The 23371-nt window shown below is 37.9% G+C and overlaps 2 protein-coding genes across 6 annotated transcripts in view; one reads left to right on the forward strand and one right to left on the reverse strand.

Annotated features, from left to right (window-relative positions):
- Positions 1–13174, reverse strand: part of LOC107220370 — a 55294-nt gene extending 42120 nt beyond the window's left edge. The window contains exons 1-2 of one of the 3 annotated variants that reach the window (XM_046744936.1): positions 13042–13174; positions 11494–11894 (exon numbers count right to left, since the gene is read on the reverse strand). The gene's annotated coding sequence lies outside the window, so the exon portion shown is untranslated. Of the gene's footprint in view, positions 1–7825; positions 8834–11493; positions 11975–13041 lie in introns of those variants that run through there. The other 2 variants (XM_046744935.1, XM_015658942.2) reach the window with 2 other exon arrangements.
- On the forward strand, positions 129–21491 carry LOC107220359 (keratin, type I cytoskeletal 9). 3 transcript variants are annotated; one of them, XM_015658924.2, is made up of 8 exons: positions 129–391; positions 17437–18149; positions 18327–18450; positions 19157–19336; positions 19979–20438; positions 20519–20692; positions 20813–21000; positions 21084–21491. In XM_015658924.2, exons 2-8 carry the CDS (start codon positions 17774–17776, stop codon positions 21211–21213), a joined length of 1632 nt encoding a protein of 543 aa, XP_015514410.2. In that variant the 5' UTR covers positions 129–391; positions 17437–17773; the 3' UTR covers positions 21214–21491. The 3 variants fall into 3 exon arrangements, with proteins under 3 accessions (XP_015514410.2, XP_046600895.1, XP_046600897.1); XM_046744939.1 differs by lacking the exon at positions 19157–19336; XM_046744941.1 differs by lacking the exon at positions 17437–18149 and having other exon boundaries at positions 21084–21489.
- The last annotated feature ends 1880 nt before the right edge of the window (positions 21492–23371 follow it).

Consider the following 23371-nt stretch of genomic DNA (forward strand, 5'->3'; position numbering starts at 1 on the left):
TGAGACGAACGCCGAACGTCGCCGTGTCAGTCGGAAATAAATCTTACGTCGCATGCACCTAACCTCAAACATAACTTCGCACGTCCGGATCAAGTATTTGTAAACAAAAACACACCGCGCCGACACTTGAATGTCGGAAGAAGCTCGGACGAGCCCCAAGATTGTAATATCAGCTCCGTAACATTACCGTTGCACCGTCGCACTGGCTTTTACTATAAATCGACCGCTGGACCTGCGAACAGCGAGCAAAATGTAAACAACGCGTTTGTAACGTGCGATCGGTCGTGAGTTTATGAACGTCGAATCCTCAAACAATATTTCTCAACCGCTAATAAATCTTCATTTGGGATAACGTGGTGTGAAATTTCTTACAATTGGTGCTGATTTTTTGGTAAGTGATAAAGAAAAATTTTTAACAATTCTCGCTTTATCTGCAAAAATTTTGGAGTATGTATGTTTTCAATAACAGGCGTATTCTAGTGAGAGGTTGATATTCTACTTGCTTCAAATACTACAAAATTTCGATGGTAGTTGTAACAGCACACATATTAATTACACGTTAACAAGTTTTTTGACAGTTAAAAAATGGTTCCTGAAAATAGTCAACGACATATGTTTATTTATTATAACAAGACTCTTTTCTCAGTGTACGTCTGAACAAAAATTTATTACAAATAAATGTACAAAAAAATACACGGTCAAACGTTACAGCTTTTAAGAATGAATCGTATCGACTGGGCAGTCCGAATTAAAAGTTATGAGGATAAGTAATACCATGCAATAAATCTCCAACAATGTTATTTGAGACAACGATAGTGAACTCGAATGAAACAATAATTACATTACATTATAAAAATGATACTGAGTAAATTCGAAAAACACATCCTATTATGAGATATCAACAATTCGAAAGTTTATAGAATCCGAATTCAATGATTTCGGGCTTATTTCGATCGTTGATATCTCGAGATATTTACAGCAAATAAAATATGCCAAAACATCATAACAAGCGATGAAAAAATAAGTTACGTCTTAGAAAAATCGTTAAACAGTCGAGATAATAGTAAAGATCGCAGTTCCATCCTGCAGGTTTATGTGAAATGGATTCACATATTCCTGAAAAGACGTTCGCCACTGATTCTCTCTTTATATTTGTGTTCAGACTTCAGAGGGAAAAGGTTTTATATATGTATATCGGTATGAGACTTCATCTCTCTGTTATTATATTTCATACGTCTATATGAGTACACTGAGAAAAATTTCATTTTTTATAATAACTAGAAAAATGTAGTAAAACAGGTATCGTTAAAAAAACTGTTTGAATATTGTTAGTATTACGAAAATCGAGGTACGCGTAACCATTTTGCGTTATTGTCGATCCTTTTTTGGTAATTGCAACGCAAAATCAGTTTCTTCGGTTTACTCTACTTTTTTAGTTAAACAAGGCTTTAACGTCAATTTATTTTTGCACGAGCATTAAATTTTCGCAACAGTTGCAAGAAAATATAGCAACAGTGATCGTAATGAGAAAGAATAGCAACGGATACTAGACTTTCCGGTAACAGCTGGAAAACTAATTTTCATTTTCTACCTAGAACTATATTTTGTCGATTGTGGTAAAAAATGAAAATAGTTAAGGACTGAACGGTAACCGGAACTAAAAATGTCTCTCAACGTAAAGCTAAAGGAAACTGTGCTATCCGGAATAACGAGAAGCAAGGGAGACTTTAGCGAGGGCCGAAATTCGAGTTATTCAATTTCTCAGCCGTGCTTAACTCTCGGGGCGGGGAACAGCGTGAAACACACTCCAATTATTACCGGCCTCGATGATCCCTTTTTGGTATCAATATCGGATTTAATTTTCCTCCTTTAGGATACGGATAGGATGCGGTAATACAGCACCGTTAATAAATAAGTTTCGTCGAATCCCTTGTCAATTATTATACACGAACAATACTTCACATCACTTACAATTCACTTAATAAATACCTGTTGTTAAGTTATTTTTGTATATTTACATGTATGCATCATATTTTCTTATACGTCTTTTGTATTATTGTTATTATTATTATTCTTGCTTATTCGGCTTACGATTCTAACACTAGAGCCTTTTTCTCCAATTAACAGAGTTCAAATTCACTGAATACGTGTATCCGTGACGCTTTTTTGAATCGTGTTGGACAAAGTTCAAAGCTAACGATGATGCCAGCCGGCGTAGGTATTTTCTTATTCGTTTTTACTCACTAATGATGCGTCGCTTGTCTCCAACTCGACACATGCTTTTGTCCAAGGGAAGTGATTGCGAAAAACAAGAGATAAAATAAGAATAAATACACGCACTGCAAGCTCTGAAGAAATAAGGGCTGCGAGACTGACAGGAATTATTCATCTTCCAGTTGAAAACGATTCTTCTTAGCAGGATTTACAGTGAATTGTTAGATTTTTTCTTAAAAATAACTAAATTCCAGCTTCACATGGAGTTAGAAGCCTTTTTGAACAATGTTTGAATAAAATGGACGGTAATCGTTATTTACTCTTAGTTCTTTGAAATTCTAGCAATTAGGAAGGTATCCCAGGTCGATCTCTCCGATTTTATTTCATTTTGTAATACGTTGTAGAATGAAAATGCCTTGCTTTGGAGGATGGTTTCACCCTCTTAAAGTGTCCAATGGCAGATAAAAAAAAGATATGTTTGTTAGTTATTAGTCTACTATAACATATTACAAAAGAAATCAAATTGGATAAATCGACCTGGGATACCTTCCTTATAAGTAGTTTTTCAATGTCAGAATTGTATAAAATTTCCTGAAACATTCCAATGCGTTTTTGGCATTTCATTTTTTCGACTGGCTCTGATCAGCCATTAGCGATGAAAAATAACAAAAAACAATCCATGCACCGTAAAGCAGAATTTATTTTTCAAGGGTAAAATAAGTATCGCCAAACGAAAATGTTTGCTCTCTTTCTCTTTTTCTCTCTCTCTCTCTCTCTTGTATATAACCGTATAAATTCGAGTCACGTTGAAGTACAAATGGCGAGGGTTACAGCCTGGCGTATTTTGAACGCCGCAATCTCAGAATTGATCTTCGATCGGTTGAAAAATCGCACCCACCGAACCAAGCGACGGTAATCCACGGGACATAGATCAGTGTTGGAGTTCGGGAGGGACATAAAACCCAGCAGGAAAACTCGGGATCCCTGAATTATCACCCACTCTTTTAGGCGTGGTTCTCAATCTGATCCAGAATCACAAAAATTCAGTGCAGGACTCGTAAAATTTCGATCCAACATCATCCGCCCTCCGGAGGAAAACTCTCAGGATTCGTTGCATTCTGCAGGATCTGGGGGGTAAACTGTCGCGGTATTGCTGCCAGCTTTGAACGATTTAACCGAAGGGCTACTCGCGCGTTCAAATCCCTAAGCAATTTTGATTACCTACCGTAGTTCAGGAATTGCATTAAACCGCTTCAATTCGTGTGAAATGGTGCAGAAATCGCTTGAAATCAGTTTGAAACTGCTGTTTGAATTTGTTTGAAACTGTTTTGAATAATTCCAAAATAGCTTAGAATTATAGATCAGTCTATGACACTCCCTGAAATCGGTTTCAAACAGTTTAAAATAATTTTCAAACCGTTTGCAATCGCTTGATACCACCTTGAATTCGTTCGAACCTGTGTGAAATCGGTTTGAAACCATTTGTAAAGATTTGAAAATCCCTTAAATTCAGTTGAAATCATTTGTAACAGTTTCAAACTCCTTGAAATTACTTTTAATATCGTTCGTGATGATTTCGAAACGGCTTGAAATTGGTTTGAAACCGTTTTTAATAATTCCAAATTAGCTTAGTATTATAGACAAATCTTTGACACTCCCTGAAATCAGTTTCAAACAGTTTAAAATAATTTTCAAACCGTTTAAAATCACTTGATACCACTTCGAATTCGTTTGAAACTGTTTGAAATCAGTTTGAACCCCTTCGTGAAGATTTGAAACTCCCTTAAATTCAGTTGAAATCACTTGTAACAGTTTTAAACTCCTTAAAATTATTTTTAATATCGTTCGTGATGATTTCGAAACAGCTTGAAATTAGTTTGAAACCGTTTTTAATCATTTTTCATCGCTTAGAACGGTTTACAATCGCTTTAAACCCGTTCAAAATCATTCGTCACTTCATCTGTAAATGAACAGCCCTTCGAATTTGTCATTTTGGACTGTTACGGGTCGAACATAAAAACCATGCATCTAAAAAAAAAAAAAACTCTAGTATTTCTTATTTGAAATTTCATCGGCTTATACCTACTCGTCACGTGGTTCCTGGCAATTTCCCCCCGAGTTCATTGTTTGAACAAACTACTACAAGGCACACAGGGATAGGAATTATCTCATTGAAAGGCAGCGGGATAAAGGATCCTCGAAGTTACGAAGAGCACTCGGAAGAAAGCTGGCACGCTTGTGGAGGGAACACTAGTTTTATACCCAGCTCCTCAACGTTCATTGTATACGAATTTGAAATTGCCGGTTTCGTTTTGGAGGCACTTGTATATTCTTCCGCGTCATTCTCTGCACCTCGTACCTACTTCGTTGTAAATTCAACGACCGAACCAGGTGACGCTAAATTACCGGAAACTTTCAGGCAGGCACCTATAGTTATATTTCGTCTGAAACCACGGAGTCGAAGGATGACGTATACGTGACTTGGGGTCAAATTCAGCCGTGAAAAGTAGTTTCGGCCACCTTTCTACGATACCGCAAAAAAATACGCTTCTTAGAAAAACGCTAGCGTTTTGATCACCGAGCGACGTTCTATGATAACTGCGACGTTTGCGCCATGCACGTGTCGAGAGATCGGAAACAGTTTCAGCTATCGGGATTGTCACTTTGAGATGCGTCATCTGGTGGAAAAAAATCATACTTTGGAAACCGGGCTGCGCTGAAAGAAATTATTAGTTACGGTTACCATTTTCATTTAAAATAGTTAAGGACTGAGCGGTAACCGGAACGAAAAATTTCTCTCACTGTCAGTGCAGAGGAAAGAAGTCAGGAGGCCGAGTAAACTGGGTAACGAGTAAAACCGCAGTGTTTGCTAAGGGAGCGGGGAAAGACGAGGGCGAGGGCGAAGCGAGTCCCTTTCGGTAGGAAGTTCAGGGCGTTCCTCAAGTTAGGGTTACTAATGGCCCCTCATGTTCAGCTGCAGGGGGACTCCGGACCCCCTGGTGCGTCTTTTAAATTTTCAGCTACAGGGGAGTGTCCGTACGAGAATTGGGAGTATTTCCTACCGTCGCGTCATCGCGTCGCCCGCGCATGGAATCCGGTTAGAATGTAATCCACAAGTTCCCTGATTTACCGACCCCTGATGTTACGCCCGCTCTTGCACTTCCGTGCACCCTCAGGAACTCGAATTTCTCCCATGCAGGCTGTCCTGTGGCGGGAACGGAATTCGTCGCTTCAACGAAATCCGATCGAATCTTATCGACGATACTAAAAAATGAATCTCACGTTTTGTTCACTGCTACTATTGGTTGGTGAATGCGGAAGTGTACGGGACATTCCACGGCAAATCTGCAGACCATGTCCCTCACACCCTTCGATTCTGATCATTTTTTAGTATGACGTTATTATCGACCAAGAAGGGTCTCGGAGTTTTTTTTTTTTTTAGAATTTTTGTACCATTAGTGAAACGTTGAAAAAAATCGATACGAGCAATTTTTGAAAACCGTCGTTTTTATTAATCTGAAAAAATTCGCACCGATTCTATAATTTAATGTACGATTTTTAATCGCCACACGATAATGGGATCTTAATATTTATTATTTAATTCCAAGTTTTTAGTCTCTCTATGTTAGGATTGGAGTTTTTATCAAAAAAAGAAAGATAAACGAAATTCTAAGACTTTCTTAGGTCGGTAACAACATCATAATAAAAAAATGATGAAATGGAAGGGGGTGAGGCTGATGAAATGACTTAGAATGCCCCTTGTTTATAATATTTTTTTTCAGACGATCTCTAAAATCTCTATGGTGAACAGAATTAGGGTTCAATAATTTCGAATATTCAATTATGAAACCTTTTCTCAAATAGGATTTTAACGAAAAAATTCATACGCGTGTTGAACAAAAAAAAAGCAAAAATATTGAATCATTTTTTTTTTTTTGTTCTTCGGTACATTGATATGAAGAGAACTGTTCAATCTAAGGTAAGTTTATTTTCTACTCGAAGTTTGTTTTTCGTACACAAACCACAACGTCAGGGTAATTTCGGTAAATGAAAGACGAACTTGTTGGCTTCTGAAAGCGAATTCCTAAATTTATCAGTGGCTTTCGAAAATCGCTCTATCGATTTACTCGGCATAATGTGAAAGCTGGGGACTTTAATTTCCCAAGAGATTAAAGAAAAGTATAATAATCAAGTCGAAGACCGTCGACGTTGAAATCGAAGTCAAGCTATTTATATGTTTCGTGGTGAAACTGCTACAGGGTGACAACAATTTAAAACGGTTTTCTTTCTTATTCACAACCAACAGCAGTCAACACCCAGTGTAATAACCTCATACTTCGTTCCACTTTGCAGGCATCGATTATTGGATCGTCTCGCGCTGTCTGAGCTGAAGCATTGTTACACATAGAAACACAACTGCAAATACTATCCCTAAGCGTTAGAATATCTCGTAGCAAAGGACGATGAAAAATTGGTAAAATGATAATTAGCGATCACGATATTCTGTTCGTTAAAATCACCTCTCGAAATATTATCGAAACGAATTTCGATTCTGCTGTGTCACGTGACGTTAAACGAAACTTTGCACCGACAGTGTACAACAGGAATTAATGCATCAAACCACATTACTTACAGTTCAATGTGTGACGAAAGGTTTGCTTTGAATCAGCCGACGTCAAATCCAATTTGCAGTATTAACCGCATTTCACTGGTATAAGTAGAATTCTAACCACGTTAATCTGACGGATTATTAGAAAAAAGAACATACTGAGAAATTGTTACACATTTTACTGGTCTTGGATCTCAGTTTTATTCGTGTTTCACGTAACAGAAATCAGAGATGAATTTAACAGCCAAAATATAGATGGTAGTTTCACGTGCAGTATTGTTTATTAATTCCCCCGTTTTCCGGCTAACTTGTTCCTGGTCCAAAACAAAATGCAAGTTCGTTCCTATACGAAATGTGTAACAATGACTTTCAATCTGTTCAACTTTCAAAACAAGTTATCCGGAATGGGAAGGCATTAATCAATGTAACTGTACCTGAAGATTTGATCGAAAATTCAAACAGTTACTCATACTAATTTCTGATAGAAAAATACCGCGGGGCGAACGAATCTCGGTTAGTCAGCACAAAAGTTGATACTCAATATTGTGTTGACCTGGATTCGTTTTCAAAAGAATTCGATATTTGTTACTACTTGAACTTTCGACCGATCAAAATTTCAGGAACAGTAAAATGCACAAGTGTCTTAACCTTTTGGCTAACTTGTTTTCGGTCCGAAATAAGATGCGAGTTCAATTCTATACAAATTATATGACAATGACCGACGATGCAGCTGTAGTGAGAAAATGGGATGCATTGTCACATAATTCGTATAGAATCGAAGTCGCATTTTGTTTCGGACCGCAAAGTTTCCTGTATTCTGCAAGAAATCTTAAGCCGGATAAAAGAAACGTTGCCGGACATGATAAGCCGGGGGAAATTCGCAAGGAAGAAAAAAGGGAGAATGAGAGGGATGGAAGAGTAAGGAAAAATTATCGAGGTATTAAATTACGATGCACATCGCGGATGAATTGGATCGTGTATAATGATGGTTAACAAGCTTACCCCCTCAGCTCGGTGAACTCCACTGGGATCTTGTTATCTTAGGTGTAGTTGCAACTGCAACCACGATGCGAGTGACCCACATGCATGCGGTGATGGAATTTAGTTTACTTTCCTTACTCTCATTTTGAATGAATTTTTATCAAGGATGCTTTTTTAACCTCACTTTCTCTCTTCTTCAAGCTTTTGGTTGACTTTTGGTTCAGAAAAGTTGAGACAATCTTTCACCTCTCGTTTATCGATCTCTCTTATCTTTGTTATTACCACAACAGGATATTGTACAATCTATGCTTAATACTGTTTTATCGATCAAGCATCCACGAGATAAGAATTCTATTTATGCTTTCATCAAGTTTGCATATTATAAACAAAATTGTTGGTACCGGTTAGTGTTAAAACTTATACACAAAATCTCTGAGCTTTTTATAATATAATCGTTAGCGTTACATGCAACCGTTGGGAGTTTAAAAATTCTCACTCACGGAGGCACTGATGCTACATGAAATATAGGTAAAGTGACACATTCCAACCCTCAAAAATGAACAACAGGTTGTTAACTCTACACCTTATACTCATATCGACAAACGAACAACGACACGTTCATGGTAATCAATGCTGCGTGTAAACAAACGTACGTGAAGAGCTTTATTTACACGTGAGTGTTAAAAAAATGATTTAGATACCGCAGATTCATAGCTTACGAGTAAAACGAAATCCTTAGAATTTTTGAATCGCACAGTCACGGGAAGTTAAAGAATACTGGAATCGGGAATAATTCACTTGTACATAACTACAGTCACTCTATTTCCCCTGGATCGGAACCGACGGAAAGAAACGTCTATTCCTTGTCGGTGCGGCGATTGTCATCGAACGGGGTAAGATTATCGAACGGGTCGAAATATTTTTCCACCTTGGGCTGTTTTTGGTACCCAATTTTTGTATTCTCAAGGAAGAGAGCGTCGCGACGCAACGACGCTCCTTGCTGCGTCGGTTCTTACACTGCGGCCGGGTCCTCGGCCTGCCTCGCTATCGGCGTCGCGGCGTCGCGGCGTCGCGCAGGCGCTTAGAAATCAGCCCCAAACTCATCCGTCGGTCACCTACGTGCCAGGAGCTTGCAAGCAGCCCCTGCGACGAGGGAAACCTCGGCAACGACTTGAGGATTACCAGATTCGGGCTGAGCGATGACTTGAAGAAGTCATTTTCTCCTCCCCAAAATTCTCCTGCGATATGTTCGCCCAGCTTGCTGCAACCATTCGCGAGCCAACGGAAATCGTACAATTTCGCTAGCATTTTTAGCGCGATTAGATTCAGTTTTTACTTCTAAATTTAAGCTGTTCTCTTGTAGAACATTGTATCACTTTTTTTTTTGTGTTTCATTTTGTTTTCCAACATTGTAATCGAAATATTCAATAAATATCTAACATCCAATTACATGAAATTTTTACCTCTATACAATATGAGATTTTTTCCTCACAAGCCAATATATCTTACTGGAAAAAAAATTCCAATTCAATATTACCTTTCTTTTTTTTTAATAACATCATCAGACACATTTCTATTGTCTAATACCGATTTGTTATAGGCTGGGGGAGAAAATTTTGCAGTTTATTTTTACTGAAATATCAGAGGATTTTCTCCCAACATTTTTTATTCGTTACGAATATTGTAGTATTCATCATGCGATTTTATTATTTTTTTTTTTTTCGTCTTGGCCGGAATAACTTCGGAAAAACCTGATTCGAAGAATTTATCAGTGAACGGAAGTTTCAGCGATAAATTCTGAAACTCTACGTAACGTGTTTCGGAGAAGAGATTTAAGTTAAAAAAAAACTCTAGTCTGTTTTACACTGGATAAAAGCACAAAAGTGAGACAACTGTGACGAATGAGATAGATAAAATGAGTTATCTATACATGATTCTTGTTCAAGGAGTAAGATTACAATAAACTAAATTCATCTATTTCTTTCGCGTAAGTTGTAATGCACTCATTTTATCAGATTGTTAGATTAAGCTACCCAACTAAATTGTGTATTTAGTTGTTTCAACCACGCGTCTATGTAAATCGAAATAAAAACCCTTTACAGAGGTTTGAAACAAATCTCCTATTAAAAATTTATAATACAGCTGTATTTTCTCCTGTGAAAAATTCGAATTATTCTTTTTTTATCTACATAAACTTCGTAAACATGCATTGAGAATTCGTCGGATTTATATTCTTCGTGAATTTCACTGTAGCGTTTCAATGCAAGATGACGGATTACTTCGTAAAAAATTCAGAACACATGCTTTCAGTACTTGATGTTATTACTTAGAGTACAATTATATACCTATCGTTGATTTTCATATTCATTAAATGATTTCCTCACGTATCCACTGACTTGTTTGTGTAAAAAATTTGCCTTTGCAAAACTGGCATTGCTCCAAGGATGTGGTTATATGATAGCGGTAACTGCTTACTTCGAGTGCTACGCAACAGTAGACAGTGAATATGAGTTATTTCACTATCACCCGGTTATGAGCATTGCGGTTCAAACATAAGAAATGTATAAAATGTGATTAATAACACGTTTTAGCCATGCTGGGAGAAGTAATCAACTTTTACATTTATTCATTCAAATATGCACCATGTTATGTTCGCTTATCTTTCGAATACATTTACACATTTTTATAGTAATTCATGACTGATGCATTAACGTTGAATATTTATATCTAAACGTATCTGGTGCATGGTCTTTGTCGTAATATTTCGTTACGCTAGAAGTGACATCACGTGAGGCATTTTGAAGAAAATCAGATTTTGTCTCATTGTGAATCGTAAGTTTGGGAAAGGGAAAAGAATATATGGAAAATATAGAATAATGTTATTTGCGCTAATGATAGTAAACAAAAATGATACAGCGTACCTATGATGGAAATGGTTCTGAGGAAATTTGAATAAAAGAAGGTTTTACCTTGTTATCTTACATCATCAATTTGAGAAAAGGTTTTATAGTTAGACCGTTCAAAATAGCTAGCAAAATGAGCTAAAAAGTATTAGAATCGGATAAAAGAACTACCAGAGTTTAATCATTTCGGACGTTCTGATTACAAAAACTTTCCTGAAATTGTTGAATATCGTAACTCGTGTTATTCGAATTTACTCATATTCATTTCTATTCAATATAGTAGCCTAGATAATACAACACTTAATGTCGTGAGAAAGACGTCTGATGACTAAAACATCTTCATCTTCAACAAATATCTTCATGCTTAAAATATGCCCTCGGAGCCTTACCGACGTTAGAAAATTGTGCATAAAACATCCTTTAAACGTCTTTCTCGCGAGTTTAAATTTTGTGCTGTCTGGGAGGGTAATAAATTGTTTAACTCGTTTTTATTTTATTTTCCTAACTTTTCCTTCATCCTTAATCGTACTGGGCTGAGCTTCCCTTTAAAAATTCTCTTTGTCGGAGTATCAAATACTCCACACATAGTTGTAGAAATTAGAATTTCGTTGTGGAAAAGCTTTGAGAATTATGTTTGTTTTTCTTAAAAAAAAATTCCTTACAATCCGCGATGATATCATAAAAGAATGAGAAAGCAATCGTTTACAGACGTTACAGCTTATACATATTATCGCGAACTCGTAACTGCGAAGGAATTTTTGAATCCCATTATCTCCTATCTTATACCTAATTCACGACGTAACGACGAGACATGTTGAACAGCGAACGATTCAACTCAATCTACGCATAATAAATCGTCTGTCGATATACGGAGAAATGAACGAGCAGCGTTGAATAAACGGGGCTGCAGCGTGAATCCCGCTACGCAGTCTGTGCGCAAAACCGTTTCTACTGCAAAGTCCGCTGGCCGGCAACGCGTTTGTAACAAACGGCGGGAAAGCAGACGACGCGCATGCGCGGCGTCCGTTGCTACGGAGATGCGGAACGGCGCGCGTTGCGAGAATGCGTATTGATTACTCTCTGTCCTCTCATCTTTATACATATATCTCTCCGTATCTCCCCCACCACTCCACGAGACGTTGGATGTAGGCTGGAAACACACGCCGATGGAAGTGAGATTGGTCTGGCTGTAACAATGAGCAGGTACACATACACATACGAAAGGATCAAGGCGAAAGATTCTTCCGCCAATTTCTCCCACCAATGATCACGAGGAAGCAAAGATTTGATCGGTACAGCGACGTAGGTTCGATTCTGGTATTCTAACCCTTTAATTCACGCTGGGACGCTCAGCGTTCCGACATTTTTTTATTGCAGTTTTTTATTTATTAAACTACTTTTTTGATAACAACTGCCGAGTCTTTTGGTTCTTTGTTTCATTATTTATTTATTCTAAAATTAGCAGATTTAAAAAAATGGTCGAAATTCGTACCGTTCCACGAAAAAAAATCTATATTTTCTGTTAGTATATAACGTGAAAATCGGTATGCTAATTTTTAGACAAACATAATACTCACCAAAAAAATTTACAGAAGTTATTCGACATTTTTCTTCTTGTTGTTTTTGTTTTTACGCCACATTAGATCCGCCATTTTGAATTTAAAATTTTTTACTCCGGATTCGTAATTAGCGACCCCAAAAACCCGTGTATGCAAAGTTTCAAGTGAATCGCATGTAAGGAAAAATGTATGCATGAAAGGGTTGAATTTAATCAGCGTGTAGAATGCTCTGAACTTCTGACGGTGAAATGCTAACCGTAGAGCTTTCAAGCTTTCAATGACACTTGATGTAGCATTGAGCATTTAATGTGGCGATAATATCGCTCTATTGAAAAACTGTCTCGTACTTTATTAAAGAACTTGGTGAATTTTTCTTTCTGGAAATGGATACTGCTCATTCATTTGGTTGTTGAATCTTCAGCGATCAGACTTGAAACCTCTTCAGTTGATGTTCCGAATGTTAGAACACTTAGTTTTAATCATCAAGTTTGTGATAAAACAGTTTTCTGTATTAATCAAAACTACATGTGGATACATAAGCATTAGCTTTTATTACAAAATAAATGAAAATAAAAATGAATACGTATCAACCGAAAGTATAAGATACCTAATATATTGTTTGGTTTCACTCGTCTTTCGCTTCTGTTAATTTTTTTTTCTTTTTTGTTTACAGTATAGGCGTGTTTAACATCGTCAGATCCGCGGATTTCAGCCATTCGGTATTTGGGAATTTCAAGTATCCTATAATCTGTACTACTGATTTCATATCACGAACCTCTGCGGAAAATTTTGTGCTGACATTCATTGTGTACAGTGCCTGATCAGCCTTTCGGTGAGAGCGCTTTTTTCAGGTCATGAAGTTCAACGTCGTGCAGGTTTTGCTTCGCTTGCAGTTTTCCGGAAGATTGTTCCGGTTAATTAGATCGAAGAATACCTGAAACATACGTTATTCAACAAAACTCACCTTTCGATTTGTGAAGTGGCGATAAATGTGACCAAGGAAAGTATTTCCCACAAACGAAGGTGCAAACTTTGAGCCATTTGTTTCGGAAATTTACTCTTCGAATTACACCGTTAGTACTTTAAGGGCGCATTTACGGCTGAAAAATCTTCATTTTTGATGGGCCGGTATCAATTTTTGGCATTTTTAACGTTTTTTACTGCAACTCTTTCAGAATTTAATCTTTAAATGCATTTTTCTCCGCTTTTGATTTTTCAAACTTGCGGGCAAGGTTTCTCCTACAGTTTCTAACCGATTCACCTGAAATTCTTACACGTTATTTTTTTTAAGTATTTTTCACACATTGTCATAGGATTTTGCCCAAATCTTCACGCCTGAATGAGATACCCTGAATTTTATGTTGAAAAACGGCTCATTTTTTGTCAAGATTCTTAAAACTGACGTATTTTTTTGCAAAATAAAGCTATTGAGAAAATCCCATTACAATATTTGGGCATTTGCCAACAGATTATGCCAGAATGAATTTTCACCTTTTTACACTCTATTAAAATTGCACTCTGTGCATCACCCTGATAGATTTAAATGAGGATATAATAAGGCTAATTCACTCAAAAATATATAAAAAATAGATACCTAATACCTCTAAAATTTTTCAAACTTTTTCCGCATGAGAAAAAAATTAACTGATTTCCTGTAAAGACCTTCTTAAAAAAAAAAAAAAAAAAAATATCTGCCAACTGCCGACGACAAATATTTGAACTACTCGGATTACCGGAAAATATGGAACAAGAAACAAATCGACAGTGTCTCTTTCAAGTGGCCGTCGCAGTTTGATTGTGAGTGCCAACAACTGTATCCGTCATTTCACATGAACGACCTAATCCCACTGGATTAACACGATTATTACCACAACGTGTCTTGTCAGTGTCGCCGACAAAAAGTTCGCGCAGGCATTGTTACGAAATGATTGTAATAACAACAAGTAAATCTCGCAATTCGTCACGGCACTCTTCCGCAACCTTCTTCAAACTCGAAACACAATGGCGCATTTCGCTAATACAAAGGATGTGTCACCTAACTCTTAAATTATAGTTACTTGTTTTTTTTTTTTTTTTTTAATACACATCGTATACCGTATTATATTTTTTTGTACCTAATTACGCGTCATTACGATAACACATATTTATTCGATTCACATCTCACTTTGAAATTAAGTTTGAATTATATATTTCACGATTCTTGTTTGGTCATTTTTTATCACCAATTATTTTAAATCTGAAAAAAAAAGATACCGTCCCCTTTTTCTCTTTAACTACAATCTTATAATCTTATGGACATGCTAATTTCACAGTGATTATTTACTTCTGGTTTTTCATACAATCGGTAATTGGTATCGTAACAATTTTTGTTGTACTTAACGATGGTTAATGTATGATTAATCATTAGTAATATAAACATACCTGCCACAGTTCGTTATTTATTGATGTGGAAGAACGAATTTCCAAATTAAAACAGAACCATAAAAATAAATTTAACTCAAGCATTGTGTGATTTATTTCACATGAAAATCTGTTTTCGTTATTTTGTAATTTGCTGAATTGAAACAAAAATTTGCTATAATATTAAGGTTCGAAAATTCTACCCCTACATGTATCTTTCCGTTTCTGATTTTCAATAAAAAGCTTTGTCGCATAAATACCAATGAAGCGTTGATTCCCTGCAGCTTTATTTCGAGGTCGGTTTTTCACGTTATCGGTTCAGGTGTCCGGAAAAATTGTGGTCGAAGGATTCTTTTCAGGCACAGGCAGCAGTTGTGCGGGATCGAAGTAAACTTTTTTCCCTTGGGGCTCAGGCGCCAAAGTAACACGGAGAACGAACCGCGGGATAAGGGGGGCTGGTGGGAAATAAATGTTGATGAAAAGGAAGGGAAAAACGCGGCAACAGAAGAAAACGCTAAAGCTGAGGGAGTTCGACCAAAGAAAAACTACATAATAACCTAACGTAGATATTGCGTGTGCTTTTTCGATCAAACTTTTTTCTTACCCGAGGAGTTTCGCTTGTCGAAATAACTGCTGAATCGCGTCGAAGAAGAGAATTAGATTATTTCAAATACTAGCATTTTCTTAGAAATATTGTATTCTTCAGTCCGTTAAATATAATCGTCGATTCTTTCAAATAATTTCTTAAATCGTATGAATATACGTATAACTAAGCAAAAATTCTGTGAGTGAGTTTTGCAAACAGTGACTCAGCAAAAAGAAATTCCAAGTTATTTTCTACTCATTAAGAATTATACTTGGAAAATATTTTCTTACCGATATTTATATTTTTTCACCAACCTTAACTGAACTATTATATATTCGTTTCTTAACACTGACGGTTTGAGATTCGCACGCTTGAATTATTTATATTGCCTGCATACCGGAATCACGCACAACGTTACAAATTAATAAGCGGATCTAAGTTTTCACCGGAAATGTTCATCGACCGTGTGTATAAATGACATAATCCTTAAGATTCCTTGAATTTTCTTTGCGCACTTACGAGTTTAAAACGCGCTGCAAGAAACAATGCAAACTATAAACAAACTCTCGAGGATTATTTCTCACCTTGTAACCAGATTTTTATCTTTTCAAACTCACGTTCGTGGGTTCTTCTCTTCTCGAGAATTGTCAATAAAAGTAGTTTTGTATCTACATATATACCGTGCATTTTGCGCAAGACTGTTCAACGACTGCTGATACATCAAAACTTACACTGAGAAAAATTTTGTTTGTTGTGGTAACTAGAAAAATTCAATGAAACAGGTATCGTTAAAAAAACTGTTCGAATATTGTTGGTATTACGAAAAACGAGGTACGCGTAACCATTTTGCGCTATTGTCGATCCTTTTTTGGTAATTGCAACGCAAAATCAGTTTGTGAGGTTTACTATACTTTTTTAGTTAAACAAGGCTTTAACGTCAATTTATTCTTGCACAAGCATTAAATTTTCGCAACAGTTGCAAGAAAATATAGCAACAGCGATCGTAATGAGAAAGAATAGTAACGGACACTAGACTTTCCGGTAACAGCTAGAAAACTAATTTTCATTTTCTACCTAGAACTATATTTTTCGATTGTGGTAAAAAATGAAAATAGTTAAGGACTGAGCGGTAACTGGAATTACAAAATTCTCTGAGTGTAAGAGATGTGAAATGCAGTCGTTGCGCCAACATCATGATTCGGCGTAGTAGTTTCAGGTTAGCCACAAATTTTAGTTCAAAAAATCCCATGATTTTCCAGGACACAACTCCCAGTTTTCCTTGAAATTTTCCCAGTTCTAGTAAGTTACCAAAACCTAAATCGTTCAGCTTATCAACTCTATATTCGCTTCAAATTAAAATGTTCCAAAAAAGTAAGTTTGGGCCAATATTTTTTTTTTCTCGACGTAAAATAGTAAATTTCTTACCTCAAAAAATCGTTTCTAATTCTCTTGATAGAAAAATGATATTTTCACTTTCTTCCAGGACCTCATTTAAATTTCATGATATTTCCAGGTTTTCTCGGAGATACAGAAACCTGCCTTCGATCTGAAGGTGGATGGACGATATGCACTGATAATATAAGTCTACAGCATCCCAGAAGTTCCAGTCAATCTCTTGTCAACTAATTTGATACCAATTTACGTTACGAAATGACACTTTAATTTCGATACTGATTAATTGGGTGACCAGCATGTGTTTGTGAACAAGGCCAGGAAAGGAATATGTCACAACAGCGACAGTATCTTGGTTCAATTGCAAAAATCTTGGTCTACCTAGCGTCACTACCATTGTAGAGATCGCAAAGCTTGAGTGTCATTAGAGTTGGTGGAGGTACCATGCGTGACAATGATCGCATGGTTAGGTTCTTCGTCACACTTTTGTTTTCACCGTACTCATCATAGCGTCACACTTGGTGATCGCAGGGACGAAGTTCAGTGGATAGATTTTTTTATTGTACGCTCCTGGAAGAGACTATGAGAAAAATGGAAGCACATTTTTTCTTCCAGCACCGTTTTAAACACCACATCGTGCATTTCGACCATACATAATTAACATGAATGTTAATTCTTACGTTATGGAAATCTCAAGCACAAATAACAGAGTAAAGACTCAGCTTGGATGGAAAATATCTTTAGAATTATCCATCATGCATTTGGAATGCTGATGTAATATTCGTCTCGCAGGATACTAAATATCGTGATGAAACAAAGGAACTACCAGTAACGCCATTGATCATGGGATATTTTCGGGTGTGTACGATGAGTATTTGATTGATAGACCCTTTGACCTCGCGGAAGATAAGAAGCATGAAAGAAATTTGGACTTTTGAATGAATTCGTCCCTGAAGGGCAACCTGCGACAGTTCTCCCTCCCACATACTAGTCCAACGGCTATATAAGAGGTGAAACTCCGAGCGAAGAGAGTCACTTTTGAATCAACTGGGTGCTAGAAGATCAGAAGACTTAGTTGAAGTGTGTTTTCGAAAATTTCTTGTCTCGTATTTCATAGCAGTTATTAAAAATGAGACTCCTCTGTAGTGTCCTCGCCCTTTTTCTTATCTTTTGCGCAAGTGACAGCGCTCACACTGTTCCGAATCAGAAGAATAGAGGTGCCAGATCGACCGTGGATAATGTTCTGTTGTTAGACAAAAAAACTGACGATAGATTGTCCATTGATTTAACCGATAAACGGAGGAATGCTTCGATCGCATTTGGGGATAAAGAGGGCGAAGACGAGGATGAGAGAATATTAGTAAAGCCGGAAGAATTCCGGAAGACGAAGAAGCAGCCGCGAACTTTTCTTGGACCACTAAGTTTGAATTTTAAAGATAAGCTGAATCCGAAACGTGGAATAATCTACGACACGCGCGACAGTACTGGTGGTGGCTTTACTAGTGGTTAGTGTAACATCTTTTTTATACTATGTAATATTAAAACACAACGTGCCATCAACTTATGACTTCGTGTTGGTCATTTTTCGCTTTGATTGACAAATTTCAAGCCATTCCCAACTCAAAAATTAACTATCAAAAATTTGGTCTGTTTGTAATCCTATCGGGACCTTAACTCCACAGGCTTCAGCTGTTGTGGATCCAGGTATGGAAGTTCAATGTACCCCGAGAGACCTGAATATGGCTACAGCGAGTCTTCTGGGGGTGGACGATATTCGTTCAGACCATCAGGACGCCCAAGTGACAGGTTGTGGCAAAATTACGATTGTATTATTTACTCACAACTTTTATAAGATTAGCTGACATCGTTTTGTCTCACAGTCATTTCATATTCCATACCACAAAGGTGCGTGAAACGTAACAAACTCTTGTTTCCTAATTCGTTGAAATTTTTTTCAAACCTGAAGCTGCTGTTTCACTTCTAGATAAGTCACGTTAATGAATATTTTGATACACTGTAGTGTCAACTAGTTGACGGAACACAGCTCTTTGCATCTTCTCGGTACAAACGTGACTGTCTTCGATATTTCTAAAGAATTACTAATTATACGTGAATTTGAAGCTTTTTTTGTGATATTGTACTACAAAAAGTAGGTTACTCGATCTATGCAATAAACTAATCGTAACACGAAATGCTGAATGCATAAGGCATTTTTGTCAACCTTTCACCAGTCCTGTTTGAATCGATAAAATCATACTTCACGATTCTGACATGTACATACTTGTGCTGGAAGTGGTTTGTATCTTCATTTTAAGCATCCGAGACGTCCTACGACAAGGGCAACGACACAAAAAAATATTCATCCCTGTAATTGTTCCAGCGATCCCAAACACTAGTCGACAATTATCAAGTGATATGACAATTTGCTTCGTACCACTTTTTGTATAATTCACACATCGTGAGAATGGTCCGCTACGATATGAAGTATTCATCAGTTCCCTTTATACGATAGGTATGGCACACCGAGTTCGAGTCATCCGTCAGATTCGTCTGACGGAGATCGTCGACCTGGTGGTGGAGGAGGAGGAGGAGGAGGAGGAGGAGGTGGTTACGGTGGTAGCCTTGGAGGATCGTATCCCTCGAGATATGGGCCACCCAGAGGAGGCTACAGTGGTGGAAGTGACGGGGACAGGTGTGATTAAACGGCAAACTCATAAGTCCTGTATAATACAAGTAGCATATGGTCGGTTCACATTTCACATATCGCGAGTAGAAAATAGAGTCAACGAATTGGAGACCAATTAAGAAAGCGTATTTGAAACCAATAGTCGACTGTACGTCAACCATACGGTTACAATTGTTCGCTAGGTTGTCAATTGATATTTAGCATTGTAAGGCAAGTGTACCAGTTGTAGTCACGTTTAGACCCAATTATTGACCCTTCTATTTTCCAAAATTATAAATGTATGGCACAAATTCCGAATTTCTCGACGAATAAAACCAATTGCTAGTTGGTCAGACACTACTAATTTTTTTTTTTTTCTATTCTATACGATATCCAACTTTTGTTTCGGCGTTGTCTTAATCTTGACGGTTTTTAAGACATTCGTCGACGTGGTACCAAGGTTGGACCAGCGTTGACTTTTGGCCTATTGACAGTCATTACCGCATCTCACAATGAGTCACCGTCTTTCCAACTTTCGAACGACTCCAAGTCAAATTTTTCATTTGTCGGCATTATGTCGGATATAATTATTCAAATGATGATCTACGTTTCGTTAAGTGTCCTACTCGGGATTACATGATACTCACCGCCAATTTTTGCACGTTACAGGTATAACAGTGATTCTCATTCAGTCTATGGAGGTTCATCGTCGAGCAGTTCAACAGGATCTGGTGGATTGTACGGCCGACCGAGTTTTAGCATAAATGGACTTGGTAGCTACGATCCGGGACATGGAACTGGTTATGGTGGAAGTGGTTCGAGTACCGGAAGTGGTTTCGGCGGCGGTGGATCGAGCAGCGGCCACAGTGGCTATGGTGGTATCGGGTCGAATGACGGCGGCTATGGTGGAAGTGGACCAGGAAGTTTTGGAGGCAGTGGATCCGGTGGATCCGGTGGAGGCGGTTACGGAGGCGGAGGTGGAGGCTACAGTGGCTATGGAGGTAGTAACAGTGGTCCGTTTGGTTTTGGATCAATGGATCACGGATTTGGAGGAGGTGGAGGTTACGGTCACGGAGAAGGAGGAATGATGCCGAGTCAATCTGCTGGCGGAAACATTCAGACCCAGAAGGTCAGTTGTCGTTATAGTTTGCTATTTTCCAGGATAAGGGATTCGCAGGCCTTTGTCAATGACGTACTCTCTTTTATCAGGCCTTGGCTCTAAAGGCTCTTGCTGGTGTTGCTCTGATAGGAGCTGCAGCTGCCTTAGCAACGAATCCAGTGCTCTTGCCTCTGGGAATTGCTCATGGAAGAAGGAGACGGTCGGCTGCTGACAATTTCTGGAATGAACATCCTTTGATGTTATTGAAGGAGTACATTTCCCAGGTACTTTGAATTTTTCCTAGAAATAGATATCGATTATAGTAATCGCGAAAGACGTCGCGTGGAACCTCAACATTATCTCATCATTCGTTTATCACGTTAATCGATATGCTTATTACACAGATACCTAGAAACGATATTCAGAAAGAAGATATCATCGTTCTGAGCCGTTTTCTGGCGTCCCGAAAGTGTGTTGCCAGACTGGCCTGTGAAGTACAACGAGAATACTTTGCGGAACTCGCGCAATACAAGAACATTAACGATAGAGAAAACAGCATATATTACAACTTGGAGCATCGCTTTTTGGATTTGTATGAAAACAATAACTTTTTCGATAATATTCACCCGGTCAAAGCCATTCACTGTCTAAGGATTGATCGTATATAACTTTCAGGGTACAAAGCAACGTTTTGAACAACAATTACGTCAACGAACAATTGAAGAAAGAGATCAAACTGGCCCTAGCGATTGGTGCCCAAGAAGGAAGATGTGAAATTTTTTTGTGCACCTTGCCGAAGGACTGATATATTCTTCATTGATTACGCTTCTAATAAATTTAAGTGCTCATTAAAATAGCTGTATAGATACAGTATTAAACACATCTGTTCTTGTTTGGTTATAATTGTTCACTTGGTGTTGTTCCCCATACTTTTCCTAATTACAAAGTAAATCACCAATTGAATATTACAGGTATGTGTGTAAAATTCGGTTCAGCGAATTCGCCATAAACCATGGTTGTCGAAAAAGAACTGTAAATCTACTTGAGTTTGAGTTATTTAATTTAGACTTACTTTAATGTTAGAATTACTTATTCTGAATACCATTTAACCATACAGAAAATTTATTAAAATTATCTAAGTGGAATATATATTGACTCGATAATGAAATTTCTCTTTCAATGATTCACTTGGAGTAGAAAGCTGAATTTTTTATTAATACGTCAGGTGTTTCTAACTCGAAATTACTTTCACTTTACTTTCTGGCAGTTGGGATTTTGATACACTTTTATCGATACTGCTGATTATCGATGAAGACTACGGATATTTTGACCTCTAGTTGTCGATATCAATAAATAGCGATACATATTGTGCAACATTAGCTGAAATACTAGTTGAAAAGAATATAAGCTATATTGGCTGGCAGATAGCGTTGACTGAAGAATATAAAGACAGTTGCCCTAATGGGCTTTGGTGTGACGACCGAAAATCGTCGTACGCTTGCGCTCCCTCAGATGTTCCATTGGCAGAGTTAAGAATTTATTGCAGAACATCAGAGAGTTACCGATTTCGACATGATGCTGGCTGCATTCACCTTCCGAGTAACAGAGTCTTTGCAATGATAACCCCAAGCCAGGTACTTGGCCTGTGTGTACTTACGGACTTGTCGGCGATACAAGAAATTAATAATAAGAATGAATTTCTTCAAAATTTGGTAGGAAAACAGTGATTTAATTGAAGTATAAGTACCCGCGAGAAGAATGTATACTTTCCAGGAGACAAACTAGATTGTCTGAAATGACACGGCTATAATATGAAAACAGAAGAATTATTCATTTCGAAATGGGATTCTATTCAATTCGCGCTCGAAGCATTCCATAACATTAATATTCATTATTATTCGAACAAATTTTCATTCGCTCTCTCGATCTTGAATTTTCGTAGTCATAGGATCGAACCGCTGTTTTAGCTAGTCGCAAGTGAAGTATCTACGTTGAGTAGAGAAGCACAATTGTTTTTCGAAAAGTATTCGTATGGAATAAAATTCAGAGTAACTGTAATACGACACGGATGCGCTGATTTTGATCGAGATGAAATGGATGCTCCGTATATAAGACAGTATTGAACGCAGTGTCCTGATTTAAAGACCTGAAAAGGTGATTGTCGGCGACTTTTTTTTTTTAAGAAGGAGAGATGAAACGAAACTTCTTGAAACTTCGAGTGCATTTTAACACACATTTGAGAGGTACGAGAAAAAATATTGATCCTCCAACTGTCGCAGAACGGCAGCGTTATTAGCTGACCCGTTAACTGGAGAATATATCTTTAGTCAGCGGCTGACCATCGAAGGGCCTAGCCGCTTGAGTCTAAAATCGGCAGGAAAGGGTAAGTTGCGTATTTCTTGTCCGAAATGTGAAAACTGAGATCATTATACATCATATCATATCATCATACATCATACATCATACATAGTATTAAAGTTGGAAACCAAAGTTTGGATGTTCGGATGTTCGGAAAGTGATGTCACCCAAATTTTTTTTTCTCTTGACGTCATCGATCTATATAGACGAAAATCAGCTTGCCGAATTCCTCAGTCTGGAAACAACCGCGCAGTAGAGAGGACGTATGAGAATCGCGCTCCGCAGATTTCGAGTATCGGGTTCTCCACCTCCTGGATCCTGCGCTCCGGGTCCGCTTCCTGGTAAAACTCGACTTCTAGACAACCGCTCCGTGGTTCTTGCACTCCAGGTCCGCTACCTGGTGAAACTTGACTTCCAGGACAAGCGCTCCGTGGTTCCTGCGCTCCAGGCCCGATACCTGATGGAACTCGAGTTCCAGGATGAGCGCTCCATGGTTCCTGCGCTCCAGGGCTACAACCTGGTGAAACTCGACTTTCAGGACCAGCGCTCCATAATTCCTGCGCTCCAGGTCTACTACCTGGTGGACCTCGAGTTCCAGGACAGGT

This window comes from Neodiprion lecontei, chromosome 7 (genome assembly GCF_021901455.1).
Source record: "Neodiprion lecontei isolate iyNeoLeco1 chromosome 7, iyNeoLeco1.1, whole genome shotgun sequence".
In the NCBI taxonomy this organism is placed as follows: Eukaryota; Metazoa; Arthropoda; class Insecta; order Hymenoptera; family Diprionidae; genus Neodiprion; species Neodiprion lecontei.